The 19,702-nt window shown below is 36.6% G+C and overlaps 1 protein-coding gene across 6 annotated transcripts in view; it reads right to left on the bottom strand.

The window, feature by feature from the left end:
• The window catches only part of CWF19L2 (CWF19 like cell cycle control factor 2), a 117,317-nt gene extending 97,852 nt beyond the window's left edge, over window positions 1–19,465 (bottom strand). For all 6 annotated transcript variants that reach the window (XM_014860779.3, XM_014860782.3, XM_070490357.1 and 3 more), the window contains exons 1-3: window positions 19,323–19,465; window positions 17,632–17,742; window positions 16,760–16,882 (exon numbers count right to left, since the gene is read on the bottom strand). In XM_014860779.3, the coding sequence (XP_014716265.3) occupies window positions 16,760–16,882; window positions 17,632–17,742; window positions 19,323–19,415 (327 nt within the window). In that variant the 5' untranslated portion in view covers window positions 19,416–19,465. The remainder of the gene's footprint in view (window positions 1–16,759; window positions 16,883–17,631; window positions 17,743–19,322) is intronic.
• Between the last annotated feature and the right edge of the window lie 237 nt (window positions 19,466–19,702).

Raw genomic sequence — 19,702 nt, 5'->3', positions numbered from 1 at the left:
GCCTCTTCCCCCGGCAAACCGTGCTGGGCACCGTCATCTTGCCCAAAGGCAGAGAGCTCAGAACGCGTGGCTCTTGACCCCCATCTAGTGGTGACAGGCTGTAACTGCAACCGAATTCTATGATCATGGGAAAAAACTGCTGCTCTACCATCCAGCAATTTATAAAAGCTCCAGGGCAGAAGGAAAACAATGAAAACACAGAATTAAGTCCTGAGGACTTGGAAATAGCTAAACTAAGTGAAAATGAGTTCAGAGTGGATATAATCAAAAAACTCAATGAGGTAGAGAGAAAGATGGAGAAACAAGCCAATGAGTCTGGAGTTACTTCACAAAAGAGATGGAAATTATAAAGAAGAATCAAACAGAATTACTAGAGATGAAAAACACAATGGACCAGATAAAACAGAATATGGATTCCCTGAATGCCCGTGTAGACACCATAGACGAGCAAATTAGCATAATCGAACACAGACAGGCTGAAAGGCTCCAGACAGAGGAAGAAAGAGAACTAAGAATTTAAAAAAATGAGGAAAATCTCCAAGAGACAACAGATTCAATGAGGAGAAACAATTTAAGGATCATAGGAATTCCCAAGAACGTGGAAAAGGAAAATGGAGCAGAAAGTGCGCTTAATGAAATTATAGAAGAGAACTTCCCAAATCTAGGGATTGAGGGAGAAATGTGTGTAGAGGAAGCTTTCAGGTCTCCTAGATTTGTCAATGTAAAAAGACCTACTGCAAGGCATATAGTAGTACAAATGGCAAAAATGAAAGACAAAGAAAGAATACTCAGGGCAGCAAGACAGAAGAAAATAACCTATAAAGGAACTCCTATCAGACTTTCAGCGGATTTCTCTATAGAAACCTTACAAGCTACGAGGGAATGGACTGACATATTCAAAACTTTAAAAGATAAAAATCTTCAGCCAAGAATACTCTATCCAGCAAGAACATCCTTCAGATATGAGGGAGAAATTAAATCTTTTCCAGACAAACAAAAGTTAAGAGAATTTGTAACCAGAAGTCCTCCACTACAAGAAATCCTCAAGAAGGTTCTCATACCTGAAAAAAAAAAAAGGGAGAAAGGGGTCACAAACCAGAGAGTAGAGAGACAGATAGATAGAACCAGAATAGGATATCAAATATTCAACTATAGCATTAGGATAAAGGTGAGGAAACTACCAAAGCAAAGATGATCTTATCACTCTAACTACAAACTCCTAACACGAGTTGGAGTAAGAAATGAAAATAATAATTTAGGAGGGGAAGAGCAAAGGGACTAAATCAGTCTAGGCCAACTAAGTAAGAGAGCACCAGAGAAGAGACTATATTATACACGAGATTCTAAATACAAACTTCAGGGTCGCCACCACTAAACTGAAAAACAGAACAGAGACAGAAAACATAAATAAGGAAAGATCTAAGAAATCCAGCATAAGAAATTGCAGTATTCAATGGGTAGGCTAAAGCACACAGGACGAGAAACAAAGGTAATGCAGGAAATCCAGATAACAAGCGACAGATTGACAGCATTAAGTCCACATGCATCAATAATCACCCTCAATGTAAACGGATTGAACTCTCCAATAAAAAGACACAGAGTGGCAAAATGGATTAAAGAACAAGATCCAACAATTTGTTGCCTCCAGGAAACATACCTCAGCCCCAAGGACAAACACAGGCTCAGAGTGAAGGGGTGGAGGACAATACTTCAAGCTAATAGCAAGCAAAAAAAAAGCAGGTGTTGCAATTCTTATATCAGACAAAACGGATTTCAAAATAAGGCAGGTAAAGAGAGACACAGAGGGACAATATATAATGATCAAAGGGACACTTCATCAAGAAGAAATAACGCTTATAAATATCTATGCACCCAACACAGGAGCACCAAGGTTCATAAAGCAACTATTAACAGACCTAAAGGAAGATGTTAAGAACAACACAATAATAGTAGGGGACCTCAACACCCCACTCACATCAATGGACAGATCATCCAGAGAGAAAATCAACAAAGAAACAGTGGAGCTAAACGAAAAACTAAAACAATTGGACTTAATAGACATATATAGATCACTTCATCCTAAAACAGGAGAATGCACATTCTTCTCAAGTGCAGAGGGAACATTCTCAAGGATAGACCATATGTTGGGAAACAAGGCAAGCCTCTACAAATTTAAAAAAATTGAAAAAATAACAAGCATCTTCTCTGATCATAATGCTATATTGCTACAAATTAATTACAAGAAAAAAGCTGAGAAAGGCACAAAGATGTGGAGACTAAACAACACACTACTGAACAAGCAATGGATCATTGAAGAAATTAAAGAAGAAATCAAAAAATACCTGGAAACAAACGAAAATGATAACATGCCACACCAACTCATATGGGATACAGCAAAAGCTGTATTAAGAGGTAAATTCATCGCAATACAGGCACATCTTAACAAACAAGAAAAATCCCAAATAAGCAATCTTAAACTACACCTAACTGAACTAGAGAAAGAAGAACAAATAAAGCTCAAAGTCAGCAGAAGGAGAGAAATAATAAAAATCAGAGCAGAAATAAATACTACTGAAACGAAAAAGGTGGCAGAAGGGATCAATGAAACAAAGAGCTGGTTCTTTGAGAAGATAAACAAAATTGACAAACCCCTAGCAAGACTTACAAAAAACAAAAAGGGAGAAAGCTCAAATAAACAAAATCAGAAATGAGAGAGGAGAAATAACAACAGACTCTGCAGAAATACAACAGATTATAAGAGAATACTACAAAAAACTATATGCCAACAGAATGGATAACCTAGAGGAAATGGATAAATTCTTGGACTCCTACAATCTCCCAAAGCTCACTCAAGAAGAGGCAGACAATTTGAACAGACCAATCACAAGGAAAGAGATTGAAACAGCAATCAAAAACATCCCAAAGAATAAAACCCCAGGACCAGATGGCTTTCTTGGGGAATTCTACCGAAGTTTCAGAGAGGATTTAATACCTCTCCTTTATCAAGCTATTCCAAAAAATTAGGGAGGATGGAACACTTCCTAACACATTCTATGAGGCCAACATCACGCTGATACCAAAGCCTGACAAGGACACTATGAAAAAAGAGAACTACAGGCCAATATCACTGATGAACATAGATGCAAAAATTCTAAACAAAATTTTGGCAACCAGAATTCAGCAACTCATCAAAAGGATCATACATCATGATCAAGTGGGATTCATACCAGGGACACAGGGATGGTTCAACATCCACAAATCAATCAACATGATACACCACATCAACAAACTGAGGAATAAAACCACATGATCATCTCAATAGATACAGAGAAGGCATTTGACAAGATCCAACAGCCATTTATGATAAAAACTCTGAACAAAATGGGCATAGAAGGGAACTACCTCAACATAATAAAGGCCATATATGACAAACCCACAGCCAACATCATACTCAATGGGCAAAAACTGAACCCCATCCCCCTGAAAGCAGGAACGAGACAAGGATGCCCTCTATCACCACTCTTATTTAACATAGTACTGGAGGTCCTGGCCAGAGCAATCAGGCAAGAAAAAGGAATAAAAGGAATCCAAATAGGGAGGGAAGAAGTGAAACTCTCGCTGTTTGCAGATGACATGATCTTATATATAGAAAACCCCAAAGAATCCACTGGAAAACTGTTAGAAGTAATCAACAACTACAGCAAAGTTGCAGGGTATAAAATCAATTTGCATAAATCAGTAGCATTTCTCATTCTAATAACGAACTAACAGAAAAAGAACTCAAGAACTCAATCCCATTCACAATCGCAACAAAAAGAATAAAATACCTTGGGGTAAATTTAACTAAGGAAGTGAAGGACCTATATAATGAAAATTACAAGGCCTTTCTGAGAGAATTGGACAACGACATAAGGAGATGGAAAGGCATTCCATGTACATGGATTGGAAGAATAAACATAGTTAAAATGTCCGTTCTACCTAAAGCAATCTACAGATTCAACGCCATCCCAATCAGAATCCCAATGACATTCTTTACAGAATTAGAACAAAGAATCCTAAAATTCATATGGGGCAACAAAAGACCCTGAATTTCTAAAGCAATCCTGAGAAAAAAGAACAAAATGGGAGGCATCACAATCCCTGATTTCAAAACATACTACAAAGCTACAGTAATCAAAACAGCATGGTACTGGTACAAAAACAGGTGCACAGATCAATGGAAGAGAACTGAAAGCCCAGAAATAAAACCACACATCTATGGACAGCTTATCTTCGACAAAGGAGCTGAGGGCATACAAGGGAGAAAAGAAAGTCTTTTCAACAAATGCTGCTGGGAAAACTGGAAAGCCATATGTAAAAGAATGAAAATTGACCATTCTTTCTCACCATTCAAAAAAATAAACTCAAAATGGATAAAAGACCTAAAGGTGAGACCTGAAACCATAAGGCTTCTGGAAGAAAACGTAGGCAGTACACTCTTTGACATCAGTATTAAAAGGATCTTTTCGGACACCATGCCTTCTCAGAGAAGGGAAACAACAGAAAGAATAAACAAATGGGACTTCATCAGACTAAAGAGCTTCCTCAAGGCAAATGAAAACAGGATTGAAACAAAAAAACAACCCACTAACTGGGAAAAAATATTTGCAAGTCATATATCTGACAAAGGCTTAATATCCATAATATATAAAGAACCCTCACAACTCCACAACAAAAAATCAAACAACCCGATCAAAAAATGGGCTGGAGACATGAACAGACATTTCTCCAAAGAAGTTATACGGATGGCCAATAGGCACATGAAAAGATGTTCATCATCGCTGATCATCAAGGAAATGCAAATCAAAACTACACTAAGATATCACCTTACACCCATTAGAATGACAAAAATATCTAAAACTAATAGTAACAAATGTTGGAGAGGTTGTGGAGAGAAAGGAACCCTCATACACTGCTGGTGGGAATGCAAACTGGTGCAGCCACTATGGAAAACAGTATGGAGATTCCTCAAAAAATTAAAAATAGAACTACCATATGATCCAGCCATTCCACTACTGGGTATCTATCCAAAGAGCTTGAAGTCAGCAATTCCAAAAGTCCTATGCACCCCAATGTTCACTGCAGCATTATTTACAATAGCCAAGACACAGAAGCAACCTAAGTGCCCATCAACAGATGAATGGATAAAGAAGATGTGGTATGTATATACAATGGAATACTACTCAGCTGTAGAACAGAACAAAATCATTCCATTTGCAATAACATGGATGGACCTTGAGGGAATTATGTTAAGTGAAATAAGCCAGTTAGAGAAGGATAATCTCTGTATGACTCCACTCATATGAGGAATTTAAAAATGTGGACAAAGAGAACAGATTAGTGGCTACCAGGGGAAAGATGGGGTGGGGGATAGGCACAAAGGGTGAAGTGGTGCACCTACAACACGAATGACAAACATTAATGTACAACTGAAATTTCACAAGATTGTAACCTATCATTAACTCAATAAAAAAATATATATATCAATGCTGTTTGGGGTTCATTCTTTGTCCACTACATTTTTAATGTCTAAATATTGCCCTTTGGCCATTAAATCCATTCTCACGGCTTGAACTACCACCAATTGTACTGATATCTTTCAAATTTGTCTACCCAAAGTTTCAGTGATTTAGCCAACTGCCTACTATATTTGGATGTCATACTGAACTCAATTAGAACAAAAAATAAACCCATCTTCTTCTTCCACAAAACCTGTTCCCCCTTCTGCACCACCAACCACCCACTACTGAAGTCAACAATCTCAGGATCATCTTACCCCTCCCATCTAAACCTACTATTTTCATTTCCAAAATATTCCTCAAATATACCATACAGGGATCACCACATGACTACCATGGGAGGCCACCTCCACTCCTGGCCATAGCTGATTGGTTCAGAGGTAGGTATCAGACCCAATTAATATCAATCTGAGTCACTCTCCAGGAATTTGAAATCAAGACTAAATGGGCTTCTCTAAAACTAATGAGAAATGGAAACGCATTGGAAGAAGCCATTTTTGTCATGAGAAATAGAATTCAGCAAAATTTCATCTGTATCAAGCAAAAAACAGAATAGAGAGAAAAACAAAAATGGACGACGGCAAGAAGATTCATAAAAGCATTCACAACTCTAATTCCAGCTATTCCTGAAGCCCCGAGACTTTTGTACTCTAATAATAAATCCACCCTTTCTTTTGTATAAGCCAATTTAAGTTTGGTGTCTGTTACCTGCAACCAAGAGTCTCAACTAACTCATATCCCCTCATCTCCATCCTTAAAGTAACAGCTAGATCAGATCTTCTTATCTCTCACCTAGACAACTGGAATAACTAAATTAGTCTCCTGGGCTCCAGTCTTTCCTGCTCCCCTTCCTTCTCCAACCCCCATCCTAAATACATTTGGAGTAATTTAAAAGGGCCCATTTGACCATAGTACTCCTCTTCTATGGCTCCCTGTCACAAAGACTGCCAGTAGCAACTCCTCTTTCCTACCAATGGAACCCAGTTTTATGTGGATACATAATGTGCCGCCCTTGCTTGAAAATGAGGCCTTATGCTCAAGTGTCCAATGAGATGGAAATGAAAGTACCGTGTGGGACTTTCTGGAAGTCAAGTTAAGAAAGAGAAGGTATCCTCTTTCCTGTTCTCTAGACTAAGAGGCAATGCTGTAAAGATGAGGGAGGAGCAAGATAGGAGAAGCCTTGGTCCCAGAAGACTACACTGGCCCTACACTACCTACCTGATTTCTTTCATATGAGAGAAAAATTATCTTGCTTAACCAATGGCTATCCTGAGATTTTCTGATAAATGTAACCGAACCTAATTAGATGATACACTCTCTGCCGAATATAGTCAAAGATCTTGGTTTACAAGGCCCCATCAACTTTTATAGCTTCATCTCCATTCACTCCTCTCTTGTTTTATAATACAGTGCTACCAAATTGCTTATAGTTATATTTACTTACATACACACACACATACTTATACACCATGTTATCTCATACTTCCATGCCTTTGCTCTTGCAAATCCTTGTGCATGAAATGACAAGTAACACCTTTATGTGCCTGGCTAATTCTTACTCACTCTTCCAGTCTCAACTCAGATATTATTTCCTCAGTAAGTCTGCAGATTAAATCCTCCTTCCCTTAATACCTTGTACTGCCACATCATCATGAGATTACATATTTATGCATCTAATTACAAAGTGAGTTCCCCAAAAGCTTGGGAAAAGAACTATATTTTTATATTCCCCATGTCTACAACAGTTTCTGGCAAAGAACTGGCATTCAATAAATGTGCACTAAAATTAACCGAATCCTCTTTTTCTATTCTTCCAATAGCCCTAGTCAGAAACTTTAAGCAGCAACCTGCATTCAAACATTAAATACCAGATACTGAATGAAAGAAGCATCTGTGATACAGTTAGTACTTTTATTATTCATTTACAGAACACTGATACCCGGACCATCCTGTACAACTGTCCTGCCTGCATTCCCTTTCTGTTGTTGCTCATTTTTATTACTATGTGCTCACTTCACCACTTCAGCATGACTGATGCTCCTCTCTCCCCAATATGCTTTGACTTCAGTTCTCTTGCTGATTTTAGTTTCAATCCTCCATTTTATCTTGAAGAATGCAAAAATCATCACAATGAGCCTCCCATGACTCTCCTTCTCAAATCTAGCTTTAATAGTTAACCACACCCCTAATCTTATCAGTCAGTCAAAACCTTAACCACACCCCTAATCTTATCAGTCAGTCAAAACCTGGAAGATGGAACCAAAATAGAAAAGTGCTACCATGGGGCCGGCCCATGGCAGAGTGGTTAAGTTCGCGCGCGCTCCACTTCAGTGGCCCGGGGTTTTGCTGGTTCGGATCCTGGGCACGGACATGGCACCACTCGTCAGGCCACGCTGAGGCGGCATCCCACATGCCACAACTAGAAGGACCCACAACTAAAATATACAACTATGTACTGGGGGCATTTGGGGAGAGAAAAAGCAGAAAACAAAAAAGAAGAAGATCTGCAACAGTTGTTAGCTCAGGTGCCAAACTTAAAAAAAAAAAAAGAAAGAAAGAAAGAAAAGTGCTACCAGTAAAAATCAAAGGAACTTGAGGACTTCTGCTTCTGGCCATGACAAAATAAATGGCATCAGACAAGAAATATATATAAACGGAAATAAAAATTTAAAATATATAAACCAACTAGTTTCAGATATTGAAACTCAGTAGCACAGGACTACAATCCCTGAGAAAAGGGAAACAAATAAGGTGAACACTACAATTACAATCTCTACAGCTTTTTGCCTGGAGATACTTTCCGGACCATGGCACAAAGAGCAGTAACTCAAGCCAAATAACAATCTCACTGAGCTAAGAAGACAGAATTTGAACTTTGTGAAGTCTAAGACAGAGTATCAGTGAAAACGGAGCTACAGAGAGAAAGACTTCCAGATATCTACATAATACCCCTATAGCCTTTAACTAAACACCAGGCTGAATATGTTTAGGATGAAATTCCACAAAGCCAAGCAAAGAATAACTACCATGGAAGGAATAACTACTGGAGAGCTAAAGTAGAACAATCTCCAGAGCTCACAAAAGGCTAGAAGATGTTCTAGTTCCTACCAACCAGAATAGAGAAATCTCCTTGAACACCCACGGTAATGTCTTAGCACGTCTTAGTATTAAGGCTAAACCAGCCCTTGAGTAAAGGCTACTCTAGATGCATATCAAGGAAACACCAGCCTTGACAAGGATTAAACTAATCCACAAGTAACTAATTGCCTGCCAAAAGAAAACTCAACACCCTTTCAAAGGAAGTCAACAAAATCCAGCAGTCACAATATAACTTGCACAAAGTTCAGTATCCAATTAGAAATTACTAGACATTCAAAGAAGCAGGAAAATGTGACCCAAGACAGGGGAAAAAAAAAAATCAGTTAACTGAAACAGAATAAGAAATAAAAGAGATAATGACATACAAATCACTATAAATATGTTCAAGGAAAGGAAAACATGAATATAAGAAGAAGAAAAATTGAAGATATAAAAAAGATCCAACTGAAACTTCAAATGGCGAAAGACACAATACCTGAAACGAAAATTTCACTGGATGCAAATAAGAGAAAACTAGATGCTGCAAAAAAAAAAAAAAAAAAGCCAGTGAACTCCAAACTAAAGACATAGCAATAAAATCTATCCAAACTGAAGCACAGAAAAGAAAGGCTAGAAAGAAGTGAATAGAGGCTCAGTGACCTGTGGGACAGTATTAAGGGGAATAGCAAAACAAGAGAGGACAGAAAAAATATTTTACAAAACAACAGCCAAAAGTTTCAAATTTGATAGAAATTATAAATTCATAAATCAAAGAAGTACAATGAACCCAAAGCAGTATAAACACAAATAAAACAATACCAAGACACATCGTAATTGATTTGCTAAAAAATGATGGTAAAGAAAAAACTTTAAAAGCATTCAGAGTAAAAAGAAACATTATATACTGAGGAAAAAGGATAAAGATGACTGTAGAATTCCCATTAGGAACGATGTAAACCAGAAGATGATGGAATGACATTTTAAAGTGCAGGAAAAGAACTATAAACCTAAAATTCTGTATCTATCAAAAATACTGTTAAAAAATGAGGACAAAATAAAATAAGTTTTCAGACAAACAATAGTTGAGAGAATTCACTGTCAGCAGACCTATACAATGAGAAATATTAAAGAAGTTCTACAGACAGAACAAAAATTATATTAGAAATTCAGACCTACACAAAATAATAAAGAATGCTAGAGAGGATAAACCTGTGGGTAAACATAAAAGACTTTTCACATGTTTAACTTGAAGTTAAAAGATAATTTTAAACGAAAAATAATAATTATTGTGGGATATATAACATATGTAAAAGTAAAATGTATGACAATAATACAAAATATGATGGGGGAATAGAAGTACATTGTTGTGAAGTTCTCATTATAAATGTGAAATGATATCTGAAGGTAGACCATGGTACATTAAAAGATGCATGAAATCTAAAGCAGTCATTTTTTTAAAAATGAGGTACAACTAGTAAGCCTATAGTGGAGATGAAATGGAATGCTAAAAAAATCCTCAATTAAGCCAAAAGAAGGCAGGAAAAAAAGGAGAAAAGGGAATAAAGAAAAAAATGGGACAAACAAAAAGGGAATAGTGAGATGGCAGACTTAAACTCAACTACATCAATAATTATATTAAACATAATCTAAACCAGTGTTAGCCAACAGAATTGGATTTCTACACCTACACTGTCCAATACAGTAGCCACTAACCTAGCCATACGTAACTACTGAGCACATAAAATTTGGCTAGTGAGACTGAAGAAGTGAATGTTCAACCTGATATAATTTTAATGAATTTTAATTAAAATTTTAAAAGCCACATATGACTGCCATATTAGATAGATAGCGCAGAAACTCTAATTAAAAAGGTAGAAATGGAAAGGCTGGATTAAAAAGCAAGACCCAAATATACACCATCTACAAGAAATACACTTTCAATATAAAAGAAACAGATACATTAAAACTAAAAGAATAAAAAAAGATATTCCATGAAAACACAATTAAGAAAACTGAAGAGGCTTTATTAATATGAGACAACGTAGATCTTAAATAAGGATACTACCAGAGATAAAGAGGAACATTTCATAATAATATAATGGTCAATTCATCAAAGAGATATAACAATCCAAAATGCATATACACCTAATAAAGCTTCAAAATACATAAGGCAACAACTGACGAAACTGAAAGGAGAAATAGACAAATCCACAATTATAGTCAGAGATTTCAATGCTGCCCTCTCAGTAACTGATAAAAGAGGAAAAGAGAAAATCAACAAGAATATAGAATACTTAACACTATTAATCAACTTTCCCCAAGTGACATTTATAGAACACAACACCTAACACCTGAACACACATTCATTTCAAATATACAGAGAATTTTCACCAAGATGGATCATAGGCTGGCTAGGCCCTAAAATTAGTCTCAATAATTTTTTTTAAAACTGAAATTATAGGGGCCAGCCCTGTGGCACAGAGGATAAGTGCACACGTTCCACTTCAGCGGCCCAGGGTTCACCAGTTCAGAGCCCAGATGCGGACATGGCACTGCTTGTCAAGCCATGCTGTGGAAGGCGTCTCACATAAAACAGAGGAAAATGGGCACAGATGTTAGCTCAGGGCCAGTCTTCCTCAGCAAAAACAGGAGGATTGGCAGCAGATGTTAGCTCAGGGCTAATTTTCCTCAAAAAAAACCCACAAAACTGAAATTATATACAGTATGTTTTATGAGAATAACAGAATTAAATTCAAAGTCAATAAGAAAAAAAAACTAGTACAATCCACAAATATCTGGAAATTTTAAAACATATAATCAATAAGTAAAAAAAATAAAATCAATTAGGAAATATATTGAAAAGGATGGCAATGAAAATATAACACAAAATTAGATGGAGATTCAACAGTGCTAAGAGGAAAATTTTAGATTAAATACTCATTAGAAAAGAAGAAAGAATCAATGACCTAGGCATTCACCTTAGGAAGCTAGAAAAAGAAGAGCAAATTAAACACAAAATAAGTATTAGGAAAGAAATAAGAAGTGGAATCGATGAAACAGAAAATGCACAAACAGAAAACCAATGAAACCAAAAGGGAATTCTCTGAAAAGATTAATAAAATTGATAAATCTCAAACTATAGTGACCAAGAAAACAAAGAGAAAATAGAAATTGCCAAAATCAGGAATAAAAGAGAAGACATAACTACAGATTCTACAAACATTAAAAGGACAATAAGGGACTATTACGAACAACTTTATGACAATAAATTCAACAATTTAGATGAAATAAATTCCTTGTAAATCTAAATTAACAAAACTAACAGGAATAAATAGAAAATATTTGATATAGATATTAAAGGAATTAAATTTGTGCTTAAAAAGCATCCCACAAAAAAAACTCCGGGCCCAAATGGTTTCACTGGTATATTTCAACAAATATTTAAGAAAGAAATCTCAGAATCTTGCACAAACTCTTTCAGCATACAGAAGAGGGAATATTTTATTCATACATTCATACATAAGGCCAGCATTACCCTTATATCAAAACCTAACAAACACAGATGCAAAAATCTCAACAAATTGTGAACAAATCAAAACGAGAAAAATATATATACTATAAAATGTATATATAATAAAATTTTTCATAAATACATAAATAATAAACAACTGACCAAATGGGGTTTCTCCTATGAATGCCCATTGGCGTAACACTGGAAAATCAACCAACGTAATTATCCATATTAACAGAATGAGAAAAATCACATGACCATATTAACAGATGAAAAATCTGATAAAATGCAGTGTTCATTCAAGATACCAACTCTCAGAAAAGCAAAACAGAATTTCCTCAGTCTGAAAGGGCATACATCAAAAACCACAGCCAACATCATGCTTAAAGGTGAGAGACTACATGCTTTCCACCTAAGATAAGGAACAAGGCAAGGATATTTACTCTTACCACTTCTATTCAAACACTATATTGGAGTCCTAGCTAGTGAAATAAGACAACAAAAAATTAACAAACGAAATAAAAGTCATAGACTAGAAAAAAAAAGTAAAAATGTCTTTATTCATACATGACATAATCATGTACTAAGAAATCAACAAAAAAAAGCTAACACTACTTGTGAATTTAACGAGGTGACAAAATATAAGGTAAATATACAAAAATCAGTTGTAAATTTATATACTAGCTGCAAACACAAAAAAAATGAAATTTATTTTTTTAAAAAAAGACTCCATTTCCAATAGCACCCCAAGAACAGAAAATCTTAAAAAATATAACCAAAACTATGTAAGACCGCTACACCAGAAATTGTAGAACACTGTGAATGAAATTAACAACTTAAATAGATGGAGAGACATACCATGTAAATGACTGGTTGGAAGACTTGCTATTTTAAGATATTAATTCTCCCAAAATTGATCTATTGCTGCAAAAACGTTCCGATCAAAATATCAGCAGACATTTTTGCTAAAAGTCATAGGCTGATTTTAAAAATGCAAAGAACTTAGAGTAACCAAAACAATTTTCAAACAAGAACAAAATCATAGAACTCACCCCATCTGGTTCCTAGACTTACCCTCAAGCTGCAGTAATTAAGACTGTGTTTACTAGCCAAGGAAAGACCTGTAGCTCAATGGAACAGAACACAGAGTCTAGAAATTAACTCACAAATATATGCTCAACTGATTTTCAACAAAGGAACGTAGGTAATTCTACAGAGAAAGGTCAGCTTTTTCAACAAATGATGCCAGAAAACAACGGAAATCCATATAGAAAAAAAATTAACTTTGACACTACACACCATAAACAACAATTAACTGAAAATGGATCAGTGATAAACAAAAAAGCCAAATCTATAAAATTTCTAGAAAAAAAAATAGGAGAAAATCTTCACAACCTGAGATGTGTGAAAGATTAGGATAGCAAAAGCATTAACTGAAAAAAATAATGAAAAAAGAAAATAATTGATAAATTGGACTTCACAAAACACTGACTGGCCAGTAAAGACTTGAAATGATACTCACATCACTGGTCTTCAGGGAACTATCATATGAGATAGTAATACACATACAGTAACATGACTAAAAATTACAAAGACTGACAATAGCATGTGCTAGCAAGGATGTGCAATAATCAGAACTCTCATACCCTACTGGTAGGAGAGTTAAATGGTCCAATCACTTTGGAAAACAATGGCATATTTCCAAGAGAAAAAAACACGTCCACAAAAAGATGTACACCAATGTTCACAGTAGCTTTACTCACAATAGCCCCAAACTCAAAACAACCCAAATGACTTTCAACATATAAACAGATAAGCAAATTGTGGTATATTTGTACACTGGAATATAGCAATAAAAAGGAAGAAACTGATGATACATCCAACAACATGAATGGGTTGCAAAAACATTATGTTGAGGCAAAGAAACCGGTCACAAAAAAGATCTTATTACATAAATCAACTTATATGAAATTCTAGAAGAAGGAAAAATTAATCTACAGAATGCTAAAGCAGATCCATGGTTGCCCAATCCCAGGGCGGGGGAGGAGGCTGAGAGAGGAAGGATTGACTGCAAAGGGTCATGAGGAAATTTATGGGGAATGCAATATCTTTTTTTTTGTTGAGGAAGATTAGCCCTGAGCTAACTGCTGCCAATCCTCCTCTTTTTGCCGAGGAAGACTGGCCCTGAGCTAACATCCATGCCCATCTTCCTCTACTTTATACGTGGGACGCCTACCACAGCATGGCTTTCGTCAAGCAGTGCCATGTCTGCACCCGAGATCGGAACTGGCAAACCCCGGGCCGCCAAGCAGCAGAACCTGCAAACTTAACCGCTGTGCCACCAGGCCAGCCCCACAAATGTTCTATATCTTAACTGATAGGGTTAAACAGAAGTACAGTATTCACCAAATAGTACACTTAAAATAGGAGCACTTTTTATATGTAACTTATACTTCAGTAAAGTTGATTTTAAAAGTTAAAAGAAAAAAATGATGAGACCTTGGGGTCAGCCCAGTGGCACAGTGGTTAAGTTTGGCACTCTCTGCTTTGGCAGCCCAGGTTTGTGGGTTTGGATCCTGGGCATGGACCCACACCACTCATCAAACCATGTTGTGGCAGCGACCCACATACAAAATAGAGAAAGATGGGCACAGATATTAGCTCAGGGCCACTATTCCTTAAGCAAAAAGAGGAGGATTGGCAACAGGTAATAGCTCAGGGCCAATCTTCCTCACCAAAAAGAAAAAGAAAAAAATAAAGAGACTGACAAAGTCAAGATATGCTTTCCAGCTTCACATAGTTCTTCAATGTTCTCAGCAATTCATTTGCTTCTCTTTTATTACCCAAGCAAAGCTGTTTTAAAACTACACTATTTCCTCGATTCTTTATCGTACTTATACCCCCAAATTATCTTGTCAGATATTACCTTTTACTTCACAAAGGAAACAGAGAACAAGCACAAACACCAACCTTAATCTGCTCCCCTTCCCCCCATATCTCCTCCTTATTTATCTGTATTTGTACACATCTTTACAACTCCCTCGTAGCTCAGAAAGTGCTCCTACTCCTGATCAAAGCTTACTCATTCCCCTAAGACCTTGCTAATCCAAACTTACCATTCTCCTCAATACTATTTACCCCTCTTTCTCTAAAAACATTTTCTCAAAAAGACCTCCCAACCACCCTGACTCCTCTAGCTATCCCTCTGTCTTTCCTTCCCTTCAATGTCAGCATAAGCCTTCTCTTTCCTTCTTCAATCCACTTCAACATGATGTGGGCACTGAGCATTCATTCAAACTATTCTAAGGAATATGTTATACAACTTATAGGAATGTATATACGTACACACTACATGTTGCAACAAAAAGACTTATGCATATTTCCAGGACAGAACAAAGAAAAAGAATAGGACAATGTGTCTCTGATAAGGGGAAGCAAGTGCCCTTAATCAAATGACATAAATATTTAGTCAGCCTGGCAGACCTATATCCATGGGATGGAGATTTCAACCTGTGATCCCTGCATAAACTCCAGGGAATTTTATGAACCCAACTGAAATAACTTTGTACATAAATTTCTTTTTTGAGAAAGGATCACTTACTTTTATCAGATTCTCAATGTGGTCTGCAACCCAAACCCACAATTGTGGAAACAGTGCCTCTATCTTCTCTTCACTTTAAGATTTTCTAACTCCCTTTGTCCTGGGTTATATTCAAACAAAACTTCTTTTCTATATAATATAAATATTCCTACCATTACAAAATATGCTGGCTACTCAACGAAACTATCCAGTCGCATACCTCACTATAAATTAATATACTGTATAAGATAGGTTTTCATGAGCCAATTATCATCTTGGGGTATAATGTTAAAAAATTAGTTTCTGAAACTATAAGAGGACTATTTAGAATACAGTGACTCAACTGAGAGTATAACCCTCTAAAGATCATGCCTAGGAGACCAATTATCCCTAAACATTTCTAGCTCCTCAGTCTCTAAGCACAATACACTTCTTTCTTCCTGAAAATAAGCATGAAGGGTTTGGCCTGCTTTCCTTTCCTCTGTGAGTCCTCTCATCGCACAACTGGCTAGAGACACAGCAGACCCAGCATTCTCTTTCTTTTGGCCCCAAAGATAAATATATAAACACATCCTATTTTAAAGGCTTAAAATTTGTTTTTCTATGAAAAAACAAACAGAGGTAACAGACTCTCAAATGTCTTGGAACTCTTCTCCCTTATTTTTACAGTTTCACTGTTTCTCCTTCTAATTTTCCAACTACTTCTACTCAATGTCGTTTACTTCCGGTCTGGCTCCTCAGTGTTGGAGCTTCTTCTTTCCTTTCAGTTTCCCTAGGCAATTCATCCATTCTACTGGCTTCAACGAGCAATGATTCCCAAATCATATCTCCATCCTCTTACTTTTCTCTGTAACCTAAGATCTTTGTTTCCAATATTTCTTGAACATCTCTAAGTAGATGTCTCCAAGGTATTTTCATATCCTAAAAAGTAAAATATATGAGAACTTAAAAAATATTAAGTTCCCATACATTATTCCTTCAAATACAATTTTCCTCAAGTAGCTGTTTTGGTCAGTTTTAGTACATACTTACTGATGAACTATCAGTTGACTCATTGTTTTTCTCATACTTCTGTTTCTTGCTCTTTTTTTTCTTCTCTTTCTTTACTTTTTTTGAGTGCTTGTCTTTTTTCTTCTTTTTCTTCACAGAGTGTTCCTATAAATAATCATTTTGAAGAGTAAGAAAGGAATTTAGTTTTAGCTTACTTTAAAAGGAAATATTTTGAGGGAGAAAAGATCTATGTTCCAGAACACTTTAAATCTGTCATGAAATGAGAAAAGAAATATAACTAACTAAATAAAATCTTCTAAGAAACTTTAACATGCTTTTGCAATATATGCACTGCTAATAAGTCATATAGCTGAGATTTCTTATCAAAAAATATGAGGGAAGTTTTGGTTTTAATTTATTTGTAGATACATTTGACAGACAGATATTATCAAATAAACACATATATATACACAAACATGCATACATACATATATGTATATCTCTTTATCTTTCTATGGCCCCAAAAGAATTTACAGAAGGTTACTATCCATATAAAATATAACAAGACAGCATAAGTTGCAGGAAGACAAAACAAGGATTGAAACTAAAAAAAAAGACTAAGTTTAAAACGCATAATTTTTTAGCTACATAATCTTGCTACAAGTGGGCCAGAAATTTGAAGCTAAGCTTTCTACTGGCCAACTCAAGTAACAAAATCTTTCAATGTCCTAATGCCCAAAATATTAAAATATATTATTTCTGCCAGAGATAAAAACTATTCAATAATGCCAACTATGCGATATTTATTCTGTAACTTTTGAAGATAGTCGATAAAGTTGCCCCTCCAATAATAACTTGAATAAGTGCAAAGAAAGACAAACATGCTCACATCAAGTAAACGTGTTAGTATTCACCTGTGATAACTGTTCAATTCGCTCATTCACATCAGGTAGCATCCATGTGTCCTCACCTCGAAGTCGTTTAAGTTCTTTACGCCTTTCTTCTTTTTCAAAATTGGCTTTAGCCTAAAACAATGAAAAAAAGAAAAATTAACAATTGATCCAACTGTTTTTCACAAAAAAGTAAAACAAAAACTTCCACTTTCATACACGGCTTATGAATGAATTGTCTGTGGCTTGCCAGGAATTTGCGTCTACCACAGTGTAAAGATTTAAAACTAAAAATCTCTCCTTCCACACTACCAATCACATTACCAGTCTGTAGTGAATTCAGCCTCCAATCAAGGGCAGAATCTGGAACCTAATCTAGACCCCCTCTTCTCCCTAAGTTCCCTACCTCAAATATGACTTGAATCTCTTTTCCCTTCACTATCCCACTGCTACTGCCTGAGACTTTTGTAACTGTTAGGAGACTGACCTGCACACTTTCGATCTGCAACTCCCATACTCCTCTACTCACGCCCCCAAAACGCTTCAGAAAGAATCATCTTTCTAAAAACAAATGATCATACTGCTAATTTTTATTCATCCTTCAACAACAGTCAAACTAAGTTCTTCCTAGGAGGTTGTTCTGCCCTTTCATTCTCTCCCCAAACTCCAAAGCTGGGCTTGGTTCCTCTCAAACTCCATGCATAGCTCTATATAAAATTTATCACAGCTTACAAACCTTACATCCTCCAAAAAATACCTAAATTAACAAAGAGACAAGGATGAAGAATATTTCTTATACATATATATTAAATATGCTGAAATCAGGTATCAATACGAACCTTTCACCTATCCAAGAGTGACCACCCACTCTTTCCCTTTAAATCTAGCTGTAGTCCTTATGCCTTCTCCTTCCTGTTTCCTCTACCAGCTCCTTTTAATTTTCATTTAAACTCGTTTTAAACTGTTCCATCTCCAAACAAACAAAAACAAAAACCCTCACTTGTTATATCATATGTTGCTCTCCAGTTAAAACTTTTCTCCTTCGTGGCCACACTCCTTACATCTTGTCAAATAATTCAGTACAGTTTTCTTCCTCCATTTTTATAAGTTACCTCTATGTATGTCAATCCTAATGAGAAATACAATGGTTCGCAACCTTTTTCGAGGGGCTATATTTCCTGGGTCTCTTGTGTCAATCCTTATGTGGATCAGTAAGAGTTTACAACAAGCCTGAAATTGATACCAATAGTAAAACAGGAGAATAAAACGTTCAAACAGTCTACCCCTGTGAGCCTTACATGAGTTACTTAAAACGTAAAATCTCATTTCAAATACAGAACAAGCGAGGACTGAGGCTGTGAAATACGCTGAGAGAGTCGTTATCAGTGGCGGCGTCCCTGGAAAGTGCGCAGCCCAAATGATCAGGTGTAGAAATGTCAAGAATGGAGGATTTGAAAGAAACTCAGAGGAAAGAAACAGGTCTTCCTGAAAAAGAGGATGAGCAACTGGAGTCTGCCTGAGCACCTAGGAGGCAGGAGATACCCCAGAGTTTGTAGGCATCCCAAAGGGAGACCCCCTCACCCAGGTACTGGTGAGATACTGACGGGATGAGTGAAGGGGGTGCGGGGGTGGGGAGGAGAGCCAGAGGCCTAGATCCCAGGAACCTTCCACTCTCACAATTCTAAACAGCACCAAAAGCCCCAAAAGGGAGATACCTGGCGCAACACCTCAGCCCTGGCAATCCGACTCTGCTCTTTACGCTCTTCAATGCTCCTCGCACTTTCAAATCTACCGGAGGCAGCCGCCATAGTTGCTGTCGTCGTAAAGTGAGAAAGCCGTCACTAAGTCTGTTTACGACTGTCGTAACTTAATAAACAAACGGAGACTTCCGACTGGGAGAGGAGGGGCGCTGCTCCATCAACAGAGCATGCGCGGCTGTGAGTGCAGCTTAATGTTCCGGTGATTACTCCAATTCCAGGTTTTAAAGGAGATTTGAGAACTAAGATAAGGAGTTTCCCTGCTTCGTATGTTGAGATGACCCCGAGCACGGACTAATGTTACTGTACATTTTTTACGCGCTTTGGACAATACTAGC

Source organism: Equus asinus, chromosome 20, assembly GCF_041296235.1.
Source record: "Equus asinus isolate D_3611 breed Donkey chromosome 20, EquAss-T2T_v2, whole genome shotgun sequence".
Taxonomy (NCBI): Eukaryota; Metazoa; Chordata; class Mammalia; order Perissodactyla; family Equidae; genus Equus; species Equus asinus.
Note: the sequence above shows the minus strand (reverse complement) of the source record. Positions and strands in the feature narration are given on the sequence as shown.